We start from the raw sequence: 18477 nt of genomic DNA on the forward strand, positions 1-18477 counted from the left end.
ATTGTAATAATGGAAAAGACAATTAAATTTTTCACTTATTTTTTTAAATTTTCTTTATAAAACAAATGAGAAATGTCAGTGTTTCGTCCATTATATTTTAAAGATATAGAACTTTTTCAGTTGGGTAGCTATTTTCTATTTTCAAAAATTTTTTATTTTCTGGACACCCCTGTACAGTGGGCCAAAAACCGCTTTTTTCAAAATTTTAGATCAATCAGATAGTATCTGCTGTTCTGTGAATGGATTAGAAAATTCATAATTTGAAAAATAAATCAATTAATTTAATATGGGCCAAAATTATTTTTAAATTTTCATACGTACAATTTTTCGTCGTAAATAATAGCACATAAGTGGAAATTAAAAACAAAATTTTAACTTTAGTTAGAACTTTCTTAAAATGTAAAAAAAAGTTTTTTTTTAAATATGTGAACTGCATAGTTTTTTCAATATGCTTAAAATTTCTTCATCTTGAATCGAAGGAGCATGCCATTTTTTTATTACTATACAAAAAAATCTTGGCCTGCAAGATTTAGAAATTGCTCAAGAAAGGTTAGATTGACCATTTTTACATATGGAAAAATGTTCTTTTTTATGATAACGAAAGAATGTCATATTTCTTCGACACAGTTAATGAAATTAATAGAAAATGTTGAATTTTTGCATAAAAATGTGTAGTTAACACAATCCGAAAAACTCGTTTTTACACTTTTAAAAACAGTTCTAAGTAGAAAACAGATATTGGTTTTTTATTTTCTAGCTTAATATTATTATTATTCACTGAGGGTGGTCCAAAATAATTAACTGCTGAATTTTTATTATGTACAACTGTAAAGTTGTTTCTCACAATGAAAAAATTGTTGCAATTGCTTCATAATTTAAAAATAATATTTAGAGCGAAAACTTTAAAATTTATTCGGCACCTTTCTTTTACTTTAAATGATTATAGTACACATTTTCTCGATTTCATAACTTAGGGGAAAATTGTTCATTTTTTATGCAAACCGTACTTAGAGAACATCTTTAAAGTTGAAAGTCTTCCTTGGGGTTTCAAGAAATCATCTTTAAATATGACTATTTTTAAGTTTTTTAATTTGCTAGTATTACAAATTGGCAAGAGTTTAAATCAGACATATTAAAAAGTAGAAGCATTTTAAGTTTTGAAGCTTTTAATAAACGTTTATAACCAATGTAAAACATGGATTACATCGTTTATGAGCTTGGATTTTAAATTTTGGGATTGAAATGTATAGATGTTAAGCCTTATATACTGGATATTAATCTTTAAAAAGCTGGATTATAAAACATAACGTATCGATTTTGCAGCTTAATAGCTCCAGATTGCTGTCCAAAATGTTAAAAACCATGATGAATAAGGGTATAATCCATTTGTCTCATAGAATAGCAAAATTATGCATTTTTCAGTCTTGAAAGCTTTGTAATTTGAAAACACTTGGAACACTTTTTGAATTTAAAAAATTCAAATTCGTAATGGAAAAATGTAATATTAATTATATAAAAATAATGACATGCAAAATTAATTTTTACAGATGACGTGGTCGACGCTGGCCGTCGTGGTGATCTTCGCAGTGATCGCAAGCGTGCATTCAGCTATCAACGAAGCAAGACCACACAGTAACAGACCTGGAAGATTTTTGTCCTTGCCAGTACCGCAAAAATGCGCAAGCAGTAAGTGTAATTAAAAAGTAGTAGAAATTTAAATTTAAATTTTTATTCAGACCTAAAAACAAGATATTAGTAAAATGAAAATAAAATGCACCAACTCTTATTTAATGAATGGCACGTCCATGCTCATCGAAATTCGGCGAGTTTATAGACACTTCGTAAAAGGATGTTACTTTTGAAAAAATATTATAATAAGTGAAAAAAATAATACTTGATAGCCTTCGATCAGAGATAACGAAGCTATTAATCTTCAGCATTAAATTCTCATTTCCCATTAAGAATTGACATTAAATTGAAAAAATGGCCGATACTGGCTTCATATGAGTCGATTTTTCATTTATTGTGTGCGTTATCGAGGGCATAAATAAAATCAAAGGACATCCAAAATGCTTATTTCTTTGCTGGTGTTATTATAAAGTGGAATGAGGAAACTTTAAAACACGATAAATGATGTTTTCAACCTTCGTGAGAAGATGGTGATGTCCATAATAAAACGAACCATCAAGCAATATATTTCTGCACCATTGACATGTAATTTTAAGTATTTCTATAACCTTCAACAAAATTTGTTAATCTAAATTAATTTAATAAGATTGAATTCACTTGTTAACTTGCTTTTGGCGAGAAATTTATTTGAAAATTAATAATGGAATAATAATTATAAATTTTACATTTTAATTTTAATATTCAAGTAATGTAGATAATTAATTTTTTAAACGCTACTATGGACACTAACTTGAAATCAGTTAAATTTAGAGGTCGTGTACGTAACTTTCCTTTCGGAATTCGATTATTCGACCTGTCCCGTTGTACTTTCTCGAACTTCTTTCATCGAGAAGGATTCATCAAAATAGTTTTAATATCCTCAAAAAAAAAGATACCATTCTTTTTATTTATTATTATAATTATGAACCCAACCCAGTTTATGAATTTTTAAATATAAATAACAAAATCTTTATATCTTCAAAAAATAAAGAAATTTGACAAATTTCGAATTTAGATCCTAGGGTAAGAGCACCAATTTCTTGGCACCTTAGCCCTATTACTATGTATGCCAAAAGTAAATACAATTTATTTTATTTTGGATACGTATTTCATTGTACTTAATAATAAACATATGCGTTATATCTAAATATGATAGTCGAATTAAATTAATTGAGGCAAAACATTCTAAAAGATGCATTATCAATTAAATCACACCTTTTTAAATTTATTAGAAAACTAGTATAAGCGCTTCGCGCGCGATTTTTGTTCAAAAATATTAGGAGAGAAAAGGAAGGAAAATATTGTTGATAATTGATGGAAATTAATAACTTAACTTCAGAATAATTATAATATTTTTGTATAGGCATTCAAAACATTGCCTTTTTCTAAAAAATATCAACTTCCGACGAAAAAATACAAAATAATTTAAAATTGTAAAAGATTTCAAATCTTGTTCAAATTATAATGATTTTTGTTCGAAAATATCAATTTTTTATGTAAAATTCCAATGTAGCCTAAAAATGTTAAAAAATGATGAACCTTTGAAATATTATACATTTTTCAAAGAAAAATCTCAATTTTAGTGGAAGATTCGTTTTTTTCTTTGTTAAAAATTGAACTAGTTTGGTAGAAAATTCAACTATTCGGTTAAAAATTCATATTTATGACTTATAAATTCAACTGTTTTGTAGAAAATTCATCTTTTGACTTGAAAATTCTACAATTTGTTAGAAAATTTAATTATTTAGTTCAAAATTAATTTTTTTCTTGAGATTCTTTTTTTAACTAAAAATTTAGTTTTACCTTTTTCACTAAAAATTGACTTTTTCATTTGTTAATTCAATTGTTTTGTTGAAAATTCATCTTTTGTAGTTGCAAATTCTACTACTTTTGTGAAAATTCACTTTTTTTGTTACAAAATAAATTTTTTTAACTGTGAATCTAACTATTTACTCTGTGATTCAAAATCGATTTGATTTAGTTGAAAATTCAACTATTTTGTTTAAAAATTCATATTTTTAGGTTGAACATTCAACTGGTTTGTAGCAAATTCATGCTTTGGATTACAACTTCAACTATTTGGTTCAAAATGATCTTTTTTTTTTTTAATTATATTTTCGTTCTGAAAATTCAACTGCTTTTTAGAAAAACCGTCTTTTTAGCTTTAAATATTAACAATTTGGCTACAATATTTTTTTCTTTATTGATTGGAAAATCATTCCTAGTTAAAAATTCAACTCTTGTGAAAAATCGTCTTTGTGATTTGAAAGTTCAACTATTTGGTTGAAACTTGAACTACACTTTTTTTCGGTATAAAACGCTACTAATTTTTTTTTACAAAAATGCCGAATTTAATGATTTCGAATGATAATCTAATGAATAATGATACTCTGAAAAATCCTATGATTTAAAAAAATTTCAAACACCAATTTCTGACGAAAAACACTAACATAACACAAAATCTTGTTTTAAAATACTAATTTGAGATGCAAAACACTAACACATGATATGTATAATATTTTGAATAATTTGTTAGATAACTTGAAAGTTTTTATTTAACCATAAAAATTATTAAAAAGCAAGAACGTTTCTCAATTCGCATAATATTTTTTAGTTTTTTTTCTTTTTTTTAAAGGAATATTATTTGTAAATATAATTTTCAAAATGTTAAATTTAAGATACAAAACTACTTCAAGTAATTAAAAGCTAATCAGGTTTTCAACAACAGAAATTTCTAAATAATACACAAGTCTTACAAATTGAAAATAGTTATAAATTCTAGTTGGCCTATCATTATGTCTTTTTTATGCGCCTTCCCGAATTAAAATCGACCTTTCATGGGATATTAATGATCGCATGGTCCTAACACGATTTTCCAGTCTTTTAATTTTAATTCTTGTTCCTTGGGTAGGATCTTTGGTTTATGGCGAACGCTTATATTCTAAATGCCATCAACATTTCCTCATCATCGTCAAAGCACTTGGCGGCAACTACATAATTCGTTCTTTCGTCGTTAATGCAAATGATCACCAGGTGTGGCGATGGCTCGAGTAACTCGAGTTAAATCCATTCAACATATATAAATTGTATAATCCTTAACTTAACTCAATACCTGAAGAATTATTCTCACTGATTCTCAATAGAATTAAAGATTCGTCAAGGGAAATAATTTTCATTGGGTAAAAGAAAATTTGGCGCTGTAATTAGATACAATGGCATGGGGATTACAAAAAGTAAACTCAGAATGCAAATTTTATTATCGTCTCAAATTTGACAAATTTTATAATTCCTGAATTATTCATAATTAGGAACTTTTGTGCAATTTTTAATATAGACAATATTAATTTGTATAATGCAAATGGTTCCAGAAGTCGTATACCTACGTTGATTTAATTTTTTTATTCATTTAGATTTTGATATTTTTAGTGTTAGATTAAAAATTAGACGCTTTTTAAAACTTGTTTCGTTAATTTTAAAATATCTAAATAAGATTATATCTAAATTTATGAAGCTTCAATATGTAATCTAAACCAAAATTGAAACTGTGTAAAATGATAAGTTTTCCATAGTTAGAAGTTGACTTGGAAATCCTTGAAGAATAATTCCTATTCCCAAACCTTTAGCAAAGTTTGCAATTTGGTAGACATAGAAAAGAGTCAAGAAGTCTCAAGTTTTTTTTGCGAATTTTGAAAAATACTTCTAATTTTAATGCTTCTTAATTTAGGAAGGTTTAAAATTTGAATTTTTCCAATTAAAAATAATCCTAAATTACGATCAATTTAAATTGAAAACCATCAATAATTTGAAAATATTATAATTATTATTAAAATTTCAAAAATTTCAATGTAGAAGTATTTCGAATTGATAAATCTTCAAAATTGCTTTCGAAATCACAAAGTCCATAAGTTTAAAAACCTTCTAATTTGGAAGCATTTTAAAAGTTTCTTATAATTCGAAACTTGAAAATTACAAAGCTTACAATTTTAACAATTATTTTCGAAGTGAATTTGCATTCTTTGGATTATTAAATAAACTTATAAATACAACTATTTAAAATCAGACAGGTAGTTGTAAAAATTAACAAAATGTTATAAATTTATAAAATTTTTGTGGTTTTTCTAAAAAATATTATAAATCGATTTTATTTATTTTTTGATACTTTTTGTGTGGAATTTGTATTTTTACAACAAAAACAGTTTGTAATTTTAATGCGGGCCAAACCATTTTTGTAGCAACGAAAATTTTTGTCGAAAAATTGAATTTTCTCATTTTTCTTACAAATGACATATTTGACAAAATGCTAACAAAAAACAATGTTCATCTTTAAAAGCTCTACGAAAAATACCTATTACTTTTTTATGATATTTTTTATTATTCGCGAGAAAAATTCAATTAAAAAAAATTCTCGTGGACAAAAATTATTTTGTCTGCGTAAAACTAACAGAATACCTTTTTATATAAGCGCGAATTAAAAAAAATTGATTAAATAAAGGAAGTAGAGGTTTCCATTAAATTCAACTTTATTTTCTCGGTTGAAATTTGAAAACATGGAAAGTATATTTAGTGAAAACCCCAGTTTTTTTATTTTATTTTAATGCAAAATCCTGTTAAATAAAACAAGAATCCAACGACCAAATTTGGACCACAACGAATAAACAAAAACCAAAAATCCTATTGTAATCTAAAAAAAAAAAACAAATAAAATTTTATTTGTTTTTTGTTTTTTTTTTCAGATTACAATAGGATTTTTGATTTTTGGTTATTTGTTGTGGTCCAAATTTGATCGTTGGATTCTTGTTTTATTTAACAGGATTTTGCATAAATTTGATTATTGGAAGTTAAATGGGATTTTTAATTTGGATTTTGGTCTAATTTAAATTTCTTAAATTTTGTTTATTATATCCAATACACCTTTTTTCATACGAGAATTTTTGTTGAAGCATTTAATTTTTTATTTTTCTCGCTACAATACAAGATATCATAAAAGACTAATAGGTATTTCTTTTCAGAATTGTAAAAAAAAAACTGTTTTTAGAATGTTGTCAAATCTGTCATTTGTTATTAAATTTTTTTGCAAACATTCGATTTTTTAACAAAAAATCTTTAACCAGAAAAATAGGTTTGTGCGCATGAATGTTACAAGATTTTTTTATCATTTGAGTAACAATTCAGCAAAAAAAAATCGGAGCAGAAATGCAGGATTCTTGAGAAAATCTTGTCTCATTATTTTCAGAAAAACTAACTCCATTTTGTTAATTTTTAACAATTCGTTAATTTTCCAGGGGATGTCGAAAGAGGACAATCTCAATTTATTTTGAAGTTGAAAATATTCAAAGAAAGAATTGTCGTTTTTTGGAAATTAATGAAATATTTAAATTCTATTAAAGGAAGCTTGAAAAATCTAGATTTTGAATATCTTCAGATTTTTTTAGTCTTGTACAAAATTTCAAGCTATCTATTCTTGACCCTTTATATAAACGGAACTGCCAGATTATCACAAATAAAAAGAAATAAAAATCATATCAGAAATTTTGCTTCAAAAAAGGAGGTAAATTTAAAGTATTCGGAAAATTTTCAAAAGTTAAATTTTAAATCCTTGACCACATGTTCGCATGTCTACTAATCCGAAATATTTCTACCATTCCTAAAAATGTAAATCTACTTGCTCACTTCACATAATGATTTTCTTTATTGATGGAATGCAAACTATACATTTTTTTCAATGTTTGGATTAATTTATAAATGGAATTCAGACTATCACTTTTTTGCAATGTTTGGAAAGCTTCGGTCATAAATCTGTTTGACCTTTAGTTGGAATTCGGTTGTCCTTTAAGGCCATCCAGTATATAAAACCCTGAACCGCTGAATGGCTGAATGTAAATTGCAAAAATTATAAATTGTAAATTGTAGAAGAGAGGCGAGAAACCTCTCTCCAGTTAGCGGTTAGCAGTCAGTATTTATCAGGAGGAGCTTCAAAACGAGCGCATTTCCACGGTATTTAATAACGTGAGAGCGGTACTGAGCCGTGGGAGACAGCCAGACTCGGCTATTGCAATAGTGCAATAATGATGTTCGGATACAACCACAACCGCGTATTTTAATGATCGCATGTTCACTCGCGCGGAATGCCTGATGACGTTGGTTTGTGATGCTAAGTGAGATTTTTCTGTTGCCCGTACTATATATAAATACTTAAGCGAGGAGAAAACGATTGACGATAGATGATAGCGATCGTCTCCTGGATGATGCGACTTTTTATTGCAGAAATGCAGTAAATCTTACACCTCGTCAGACATTCCGATGACCTCCAACCCGAGGATACAATAGGATCATCTTCCTAAATCTGGTGACCCGATCTATACCCATTAGCCACCTCAACCACCTGTCTATTTTTCTATTCAATTTTCCATTCATTTTCTTTATCGTCTTCATCATATCATCATTCATTGCAAAAAAGAGAGGAGAATTAATCACATGCCTTAGATGGACATTCGGTGAATGAGAAACACTATTTTCTTTGACTTAGGGAAATATCGACTCAATATCTTTGCCTCATATACCATACATATAGAAGATTTATTAGAGAAGACTATTTATAATGAGAAGCCTTAAAATTTTCATTGGTATAAAAGTCAAAACCTTTAAATTGAGAACTTTTGTTTTGTTTATTGGGCTATGCAAAAATTACGTAACGCATCTTTTTCCAATCTTTACCCCTCCCCTTTCTCATGTAACAAGTCTAAAGAAAGTGGGTTGGACCCCCACTCTCCCCCATCCCCACCTATTTTATGTAATTTTACCATACATTTTCAGTCATATTTTGTTAAATACAATTTAGTTGTTGCGACTTGTGACACTCGAATTATCAAATAATTAGAAGTTATTAAAATGAAAAAAAAGAAAATTAAACCAATATGAAACATGCAACAAAGGAACTCTAGAAACCCTTGAAAATTAAAACGTATAAAAGCTGTGCTATCTACTTCTAGTAGAGAAATATTGATAAAAACTTCACTATTTTTTCAAATCATTAGCACCATTTTTCAAATTATGAGCACATGTATCTACAATTATTCAATACGAACAGTCTACCGTTATGCAATTTTCCGTAAAACTATCCGCTTTTCCATATTAATTTTCATTAAAATACTTTATTGAGAAAAATTAAAAACCTTTTTAATTACTAAAATCTTCCGAAATTTTATAAAATCCTGTGAAATTTATTAAGAACCTTTTGAAATATTTGAAAATGTTCCTATCATTTTTGATAAATGAATTTCCTAAAAGGTTAATTTCTTTAAAATATTATGTAGCAGTATCGATTCCCCCTCCTCTTCCTATATAACAGATTGTGAAATTTTTCCGAACCCCCTTCCCGCAAAAGCTGTTACGTACTTTATGGATGGTCACCAAGCTCCTGTCCTCTCGGTAACAAACTTTTCTGGATACATTTTTATCTTAGAGATGATGTCAGACTTGAAGAAATTTAATAACACCAGCTGCATCATTAAGAGAGAAATTTTGATGAATGTCTTGTCTCGTTTTCCGTAGAATTGATCTCATCGGATGTTTCTCATGGGCATTAAAATTCCACATTAGAATCATCCCAAATTCTTATGAGAACACAAATATGAAATATGTTAAGTCATTACATAAAAAGCATTTAAGTAACTTTTCATCCATATCTTAAAACTCGGATCGGACGTTCATCCCATTTGATATTATTGGATACGTTACATTTTTAGCTATAGGAAATGTAACGGTTGTTCGATCGTAAAATCAGGTTGCATAATAAAAGCATCCATTTAGTAGAATCAGAGGCGCCAGGGAAGAAAGTATAGCGATCACGAAACTCATAACCATTTAGATACTTATCTAGAGTCTAGAGATCTAATATCATTATATAACAATCATAAGAATCTAAGCAATTCCAAGATTGAATTGATCAAAACAATTGATAACTATTGGAATAATAAAGAAAGTTATTTGATCTGACATTGTTATATTGATATTATATTGAGAGTATCTTACAACCAAAATATGTATCTATAGTAAATCACTTAGGAGAGGATAAACATCGATTTTAAAAAGTTCAATAAATAAGAAATCGTGTTTTGTTTTCCGAGTATGTAAAAGTATCACAGGCACCACATAAGGTATGTGGAAGGTGCCATTTAATCACAATTGCATAAGAGACGTGCGAATGTACCCGTGTTAACAACTTTTTTTCTTGAGCCAGGTTTTGTCACTGACCGCTCCTGTGATGCAATTTGTTCGTTTTACAATATTGATGCGATAAGGATTTTACAAAGCCTTTGCTTCATTACCTTCATGCCTCGAAAATGTCAGACAGCATTGCGAAATTTTGCTACGGTAGTATACGTCTAAAGGAAAGCATCCATAATACATTTTTACCCGCAAAAGTTAAATTACAAAAATAATTTTTTTTCAATGGGGGCTGTTAAAAAAATACGTAATGCTTTTTGGCATTTGCTACCCCTACGTGTTACGTACCAATATATTGCAATATATTGTAAAATATATTGCGGATAAAGTTACAATTTCAAAGTTTTATTAAATTATTAATAACGCCCGAAATAATCGATAATATCTAATTTTCTGGCGCTCATTTTTTAAATAGATTTGCGTAAAATATTCGTGACGCATTAAGAAAATTGTATTCTGTTTTCCCTGCATTCTGTACAAATTCAAAGTCAAAAACATTTGCGAAAAAAATGCATAAAACAGGTACGCTGTATAGTTTAAATTATATAATGAATTATACATGATCATATTGGGGTCGTCTCTCTCTCACTCTCTAATTTTATCGTCACCCATAGTATATCTCGCCTTGTAATTATATCGTAACAAAAGACCCTGATTTTTCATACATTTTTTGGATATCACTTTCGACTATCATAGATAAAAAAATTAAAAATTAAATCATATAAAAAAACTATTACCTATTTTTTATCGGTACAGTTTTCGATAACTAATGACGCTAATGTTGTATTTTTTAAACTATTTTCAAGTTTGAAAGAATACTGGTAATTTTTTCAAACTATTCCAAAACCGCGACCAAAATATTTCACCAACAACTGTTTTATAATTTTGAAAAACTTTTTATTTTTCAAGATTTAAAAACTTTTAACCAGGTTAGCACAGGTTATCACTTCACAGGTTATCCTGAATCTCCATCCTGAACTCTTTTTCTATTATTTTACTAAATAAAAAAATATATTTTATTAATATTACTACACCTCTCTCTACGCTGTACATCTTAAATGATTTTTATCTGGTCAACATCTTTAACATGACAAAATTATACGTTTAGAAATTTTCAATGTTCTCGATTGACACATTAAAAAACTTAAAATAAGTATTTGCAGATTTAAGCTTTTGAAGCTGAACAATTGATTTTTTTTTAATTCCGCATTAAAATATGTAATTTCAAATTGGAATTATTAAAGTTTTAAGGGTGATACAAATATTTATGATGTTTAGTTATTGCTACTTGCGACACTCGAATTATTAAATAATCAGAAGTTATTTAAATGAAAATAACAAAAATTAAACCAATTTTAAACATGCAACAAAGGAACTATACACGCCCTTGAAAATTAAAACGTATAAATCTGTGTCATCTACTTCTAGTAGACATATATTCTATAGATATTCTAGTAGATCTAGTAGTACAGTATCTAGTGATATTTAAAGTAATTTGATAGATTTTTCAAAAATAAAAAATAAGATTTCTGTATACAAAAAATCTTATTCATTTATGTTATTTAAAATTAAATCATTTAAAATTTCATGCTTTTAAAGTCTAATTATTCTAAAAACGTTGAATATGATATATGTAATATCTAATTGGAAGTTTCAAAAATTGATAAATTCAAACTTGAAACGTTACAAATTAAAAAATTAAAAAATTGGTTTTAAATTGTAGTATTCTTAAATTAGGACCTTCATACTAAAAGTCAAACTGTTGCATACTAATAAACTGTCACACTGACATGATTTATAGAAAAAGTCACGAGACAAAAACGCGAAAAGCGAGCAGAAACATCGAAGCTTAACTGTCGACAAAGTGAACGAATTAATAAATAAGAAGATTATTATTTTTGTTTGTTTTAAATTACATAGTTAAAAATAAGCACTTTCATAATCTTCATCCAAATTTAAACAAATTAAAATTTATATTGTCTTAAAGTCTAAAAAAATAAATTATATCCGGGGGTCTGAAGATATTACTTAAACTACTTATGGCAAGAAAATAACTTTTTAAAATTTGTAAATTTTACAGAATTTCAATTTTCAAATGAGATAAATTGAAGGGGGTCCTAATTTTAAATTTAAAATTTAAATTCTAAATTTAAAATATTTTGATTCTTGAAGTTTTCTCAAGTTTTTAAAGCATCCAAGTTTAGAAAAGTATTACTGAATTTTTCAACATATACATGTTTCTCAGTCTAAAAACTTGTTTAATTAAGAATAGTTTCAAAATGCATGTTTTTGCAATACAGAAATCTTTAATTTAATTCTTAGTTCTGAAGCATTCTTACATTTTTATGATTATTATCAGATTTATTGCAAATTGATTAAAATTCTAGTGCCAATTATAGCCGAGGCTTCTATCTGATCAGTTGATCACCAAACTTTGTATTATGCAACAAGTAGTTCATTAATGAATTCTTGAGAAATTCGAGATACTTTATAGAGACTAAGTATGACAGTTTCTGTTTTTATGTACGAGAAACGACGATTTTTTAATTAATCGAGAGTAGAAAGTGAAAGATGGGATTACCATGCAAATTTCACATTAAGATATACCGTCTTCCAACACTCAGTTTATTTATTATAAATTTAAAGGACTTTTTTAAAAGCATTTAAATTTAAAGGTCTCATTCAACGATTGTATATGTTTTAATCTTGCGTTTTATTTATTTTTTTTATTAGAAAAGCCTCAATTTTTAAGTTTTTTGATGGTATTATACATTTATGATTATAAATTTGAAAAGCTTTTCAAGGCTTCTTAGATTTTCAAAGGTATGCCAGAATAGATGAAGGAGTCCTCTTTGTGAAAAATTCAAACTCAGACAGTTTTTTTCATTTCCAACTTCTAGATTTGAAAATATTCCTGTAAAGGCTTTCAGAAATGTCCAGTTTTTGTATCAAATTTGTACAGTATATTTCTATTACTGGTTTAGCACGAAAGCTTCAAAATTTCAATTTTTAATTTTTTAAGCTTGTATAACTTATAGATTACTGATGTTCCTCAAACTGTGCATTTTTTGTATTAGATTAATAATTCCGGTTTTTGAAAAGTTCCAGTTCTGGAAAGTTTGTTCATTTTAAGGAGTCTTTGATACAAACTGAAAAATTTTAATACTACGCAATTTGAAAACAATGCTTTCAAGTGTATAAAATCAATCCCCAATTTAAAATCTCTTTCTAAATTTCAAGCTCAAAATAAAGATCGCAAGCCTTCAATTACTTCAAACATGAAAAATTTGGAGATTTCTTTTTTTAAAAGACTTTAAATATGAAAAACATTGATCAAATATTGATAGTTAGGTATAATATAAAACGTCTATTATATTTAATATATAATGGCGTCTAGTCAGCAAATAAGCTAGTAATTAGTTAACACGTAATTCACTATTCTCTTCTCTGGAATTACAATCGCTTCACTGCATCATGCAATTAGTATTACACTCACGCCGATAAGTTACGATACCTTATAAACATTATAAACAACTTATATAAACATTTTGCAATTCACTCTCATCTCACACAAGAAACAATGTCACTCAACTGCATTTTAAACCTTGAGTTAAGCAAAATTAAACCATTTTGATATTTATAATTTCTTTTGAAGTAATTTATTTTTTTACAATAATTATCTTTTTTAAATAATTCTTATTCACATCAGGGTTATCATATTTTAAATTACTGCTAGATTCTTTGAAATTAAAATATTGAATATTAAAAGTACCAAATTTGAAAAGCTTTTATAAGAAATGTTTTCTATTTGAATTTTTGATTATAAGATACTTCAATCAAATTAATGCTTGATTTGAACTTTGCTTATTTTAAAACTCACTAATAGTAATATTATTTTCGAAGCACTTTAACATATTCATATAAATAATGTATCTTATTATCACTTGGAATATCTCAAGAAAAATGTAATTGATGTGAAAAATTCTTGAATAGATATAGTGTATAAGTACAAGTTTCTTAGGTATGTAAATATAAATAATTTATGTGAACCGATCTCAGTCATTTCACTATTGATATAAACCAGGGTATTGTAGTTGATGATTTAATGAATAAACTATTGACTAAAAAATTTTAATTATTTTACAGACTTATGAACTGAGCATGTGTGTTTACATATAATTATTATCGTTTGCGTCTCCGGTTGTTGACTTGCTGAGGTAAAGGTGTGTGCCAATACGCCCACTTAAATGCTATTATGATTTTATTAAATCCTCACCAGATAGATTTAGTATGACTTCAGAAATTACTGACAGAAAGAATCTCTAAAATGTCAAACAAATGATTTATTTTCTATGAATATAAAATTATTAACTTGATTTTAATTGAATGGGCCTGAAGGAAGAAAAAAAAACGATGTGGGATTGTTGTGGAAGAGAAACTTTTTTCTTTTCACATGGGTCACCGGGTCAATTCGGTTAATTCCACCTCCGGGACACGAGTTAACGTACTCGATAGCAGACTTGCAGTACAGTTTTTTCCTAATTCTAATTCGAATTCATGAAATTTTGATGTCTTATTAAAAAAATGTCCGAATCATTGAAATATTTTCAGATGAAAATCTGAGTCGTTCAATGACCTCTTGTAATTATAATTATCCGTTATTAGACTCGGAAGCGAGATCTGCGCGTCAGACGAATCTGCAGAACAAATGCAATGAAAACGAAAGTTTTCTTCTTCCACTGTACTCTCATGCAATGGCATAAATACTGTTATGTCACACACCCTAGCTTTAACCGAATCCACCGTTTCGTAACTCTGGGCTCATTGTGAGACAAACACTGCAAATCCTGGACGAAGTTGTATAAAATATATGTACAAGATAGTTTCAAGTTTGATGTTTCAAGACACGTAACAGATCCTTGATGAGGTATTTAAAAGCATCACGTGCGTTTAGGGAGGTAACATGCGTACATATCGTATAAAGATCTGATGTATACTGTATAAGATTCCTGAGTGAAAGAGAAACGAGACCACTGACATTTAAGCGTGCGATAATAACGTAAGGTAGATTACCAATACGTATCGTTATGCCATAAGGCGTAAAGATACACGTGTACCACAGTCAACATCATTTACAGACGATTCAAGATATTCAGTATTTCAAAGAAGCATTGCTTGCCCGTAATTCTCTCCCTTTGACAATTATTTGTAGCCAATTCATTATAGCGATTAGATACTTTGTATTTGATGTTTCAAGGTGGTCATATTATTTCTTGTATGTCAAAGAATGTACTTATTATTATACACTCTCATCTTTGGGAGCAGACTTGGGATACCTTCTTGGTCAGAAAAAGTTCCTAACGAATGCTCTAATCTTCAGAATCTTCTCGGTACAATACGAAAGATTGTTACACGTCCTCTTTTTGTAAGAATCGACGAACAAGTATTATTTCACGGTTAACAGACTCTGATCCATGGGCTGCATTAAGCTCCATTAAAGTTACATTCCCAAGAACTCCTACAACATTCAAGAAAATGTAAATCTTTATTTAAATGTCAATTCTCGTTCTTTTTCCGGATTTTTAATTTTCAAACTTTACAAAAATGTCCAAGTAATTCTAAATGTCAAGGACTCTTGCACTTGAAACAAAGCAATGCTTATGGTAAATCATTCATGATTAAGAACAAATCTCGTTAACTGCAAAAAAGGAAACATATTCATTCCCTAAAATTGTGCAACTATAGAAAAGTGGTATTTATAATATGATGTATAAATTTTTCCATTCATGTGACATTCTATCTTTCTTGCATATTTTATGCACTTTCATATAAATTTGTATTGTTTTAAAATGTTCATATCTAATCTCTCGAATCAATGAGTTTTTTGCATGAACAATTTTCTGTTCATTCAATGCTAACAAATTATTCTTTGCCTTTTTCAGGACCAAAGGAATTCAGCTTTAGAGGACGCAATTATTTCTACAGTGGTCATGTGCCACAACATTCCAGTCAAAAAGTCGATTGGTTAGATGCCAGGAACATTTGTAGAGAATATTGTATGGACCTTGTATCTCTCGAAACGCAAGAAGAAAACAATATGATTTTCAAACTGATTCAACAAAGTACGTAATAATTTTCGAAAATTAAAATTGAAGGTATTTTATGCAAACATTGATTTCTGAAATCCATAGAAATGGTTAATCGATCTTTTTTAGTATTCACGCATCTCTGCTTTTATATGCTATTGACAAAATTGTGAATCGACATAAGAAATATCTTGTCTCTTGCTTAATCGCCTTGCATTAATAAATTTCAAGTTTTTATTTATCAAGCGCTGAATGACAGACACGTTGGTAAATCATGTATGTACAAGTTATGAAAATAATTCCAAATATCAGACTGATTCCAAGAATTTTGATCTTGTGAAGAGAGTGGTTATAAATTTTGCCAAATTAACATAGAATTTTCTTGAAACTCTCCAGGTAAACGTAATTTTTGTCTTCGAATCTAGTCCCAAAAGTCGTTTCCATTTTTTAATTGAATCTAAATTCCTTTCTTGGTAACCGCGAGACTCTTCTTTAATGTCAATAATTCAACCTAGTCAAGAACTTATAAACACGCGTAGCTCACAAGCATGGACGCTTCGTGACAGAAAACCAGAAGCGGAAATATAATTAGAGATACAATGAAATTTTCTACTTGTTTTGACTCTTTCTCTTCCATTTACTCAATATAGACATTCTATTCAATTTGGAAGCCTTCGACATTAAAAATCATGCACTTATTTACTCTTTCCTTAGCACAATCTGATTACTGTTTTCGCACAATTTAATTATAAATTATGAATATTATGCCACCGTGCAGGCGATACAACTATGGTGAGATCACAGGAGATTGTAGAGTATGAAAATCTTGTCTTTGATATCTCTTGAAGTTTGAAATGAGACGTCAAACTGCCAAGGTAATATGCGGGGAGTGTTTAAGTGGGTTGAGGCTAGAGAGTCGCATCTTTTTATATAATGGTATCTTCTTCATGCGTTAATCTCGCACCAGCGATTTCGAGAACCAAGGTGAAATCAATTTCACTCCTGATGCTGAATTTGAGACTTTCTCGTTCGAAACCAACATATTTTGCACTGCAAGGTGAAGTGCCCCTGAAGGTGGTTAACCGCAAATCTTGATTCAATTCATCCTCTCTGACAAAATTACCACCCTCTTCCAAATCATCCCATTATAAATTTTAATGTCAACAACTTTCACCAATATAATGCAAGAAATGCTAAAGCCACACTGATTGAATTATTAAAAAAGTGTTAATTCAGAAGATGTTGTGAGGTTAACATTTCAAGTAGATCATGATAGTCCACATTTTGTATCACTTAGCATCCTTTACCTTTGTTTTGTAACACTAGATACAATGGCGTATTACGGGATGTTGAAAATGATATCAATCACCATAGTTCCTTTGTTCCATTTCGGTATATTTCACAAGTAAATAGTTCCATTTGTGTTTTTGTACTTTTTCCAAGCGACAGAATCATGTAATCTTGTTACTGTATACTAGATCCATTATAACGATTAGCATTAACGATTCTAGACTCCTTTATCAGCTGCTTTGTTTCATCTCTAAAAACATTTAATCTTGTTGTAGAAGGACTAGATTCAATAGCACATTTATGCGATTCCTCAAAATGATGAAAATTATTTATTGGATCTTTGTTCAATTCTCCATTTCCAGAATCATTTAACCTTTCCGTATAACGCTAAATACAATAGCATATTATGATTCTTGAAGGAGGTAACCATTCCGTTGTTTCATTTCCAAAATTATTTAATCTTGGAGCAAAACACTAGATCCAATAGCTTATTAGGATTCTTGGAAAAGATATCAAGCGTTCCTTTATTATCTCTTTTGTTCAATAGCATATTACGATCCTTGAAGAAGGTAACAACCATTCCTTTGCTAGGTTTTTTGTTCCATTTCCAAAATCATTTAATCTTAATGCAGATAATCTTGGTTGCAATAGCATATTACGATTCTTGGAAAAGGTAAAAACCATTCCTTTGTTAGATCTGTTCCATTTCTAATTTCCATTTAATTTCCAAAATCATTAATTGAAGGGTTCGCGGTCTAAACCTGTTACGTGGCATTTAAGAAATTTCATACAGCGAAGGTAAATCTTTGTTATTCTTGCAATTATCAATATTTTTTTAAATATGTAAAATTTGTATTTGTTCATGCACTAGAGAAAAATAATACACGTTATGTTTACTAAATATGAATCAAACTGAACGTAATTTGACAAATCGAAAGCTTTTCATATGTTATTTACAAGGGGTCCAGCGGTCAAACCTGTTACCTGCATTGTTGTACCGCTGGTTTTCTATTGCTTTTCCCGGTTTCGCTATTTTCTGCGTTATTTTTCAAGCTATAGGCAAGTTTTATGTCAAAATGTTTGGAATCGCAAGCCAAACATAGATGTCCTTGCAAAAATTAAAAATAGTTTATTGCAAAAATTTTGTAAGTGTTAGTAATCGAGACGCATTACCCACCTTCGTATTTACACCGATCAGTAGACAACA

General features: G+C 28.6%; 1 protein-coding gene across 1 annotated transcript in view; it reads left to right on the forward strand.

Annotated features, from left to right (window-relative positions):
• The window catches only part of LOC117178090, a 23032-nt gene that overhangs the window by 3222 nt on the left and 1333 nt on the right, over positions 1 to 18477 (forward strand). The window contains exons 2-3 of the mRNA XM_033369329.1: positions 1548 to 1686; positions 15837 to 16016. Coding sequence (XP_033225220.1) covers positions 1548 to 1686; positions 15837 to 16016 — 319 coding nt within the window. The remainder of the gene's footprint in view (positions 1 to 1547; positions 1687 to 15836; positions 16017 to 18477) is intronic.

Source organism: Belonocnema kinseyi, chromosome 8 (genome assembly GCF_010883055.1).
Source record: "Belonocnema kinseyi isolate 2016_QV_RU_SX_M_011 chromosome 8, B_treatae_v1, whole genome shotgun sequence".
NCBI lineage: Eukaryota > Metazoa > Arthropoda > Insecta > Hymenoptera > Cynipidae > Belonocnema > Belonocnema kinseyi.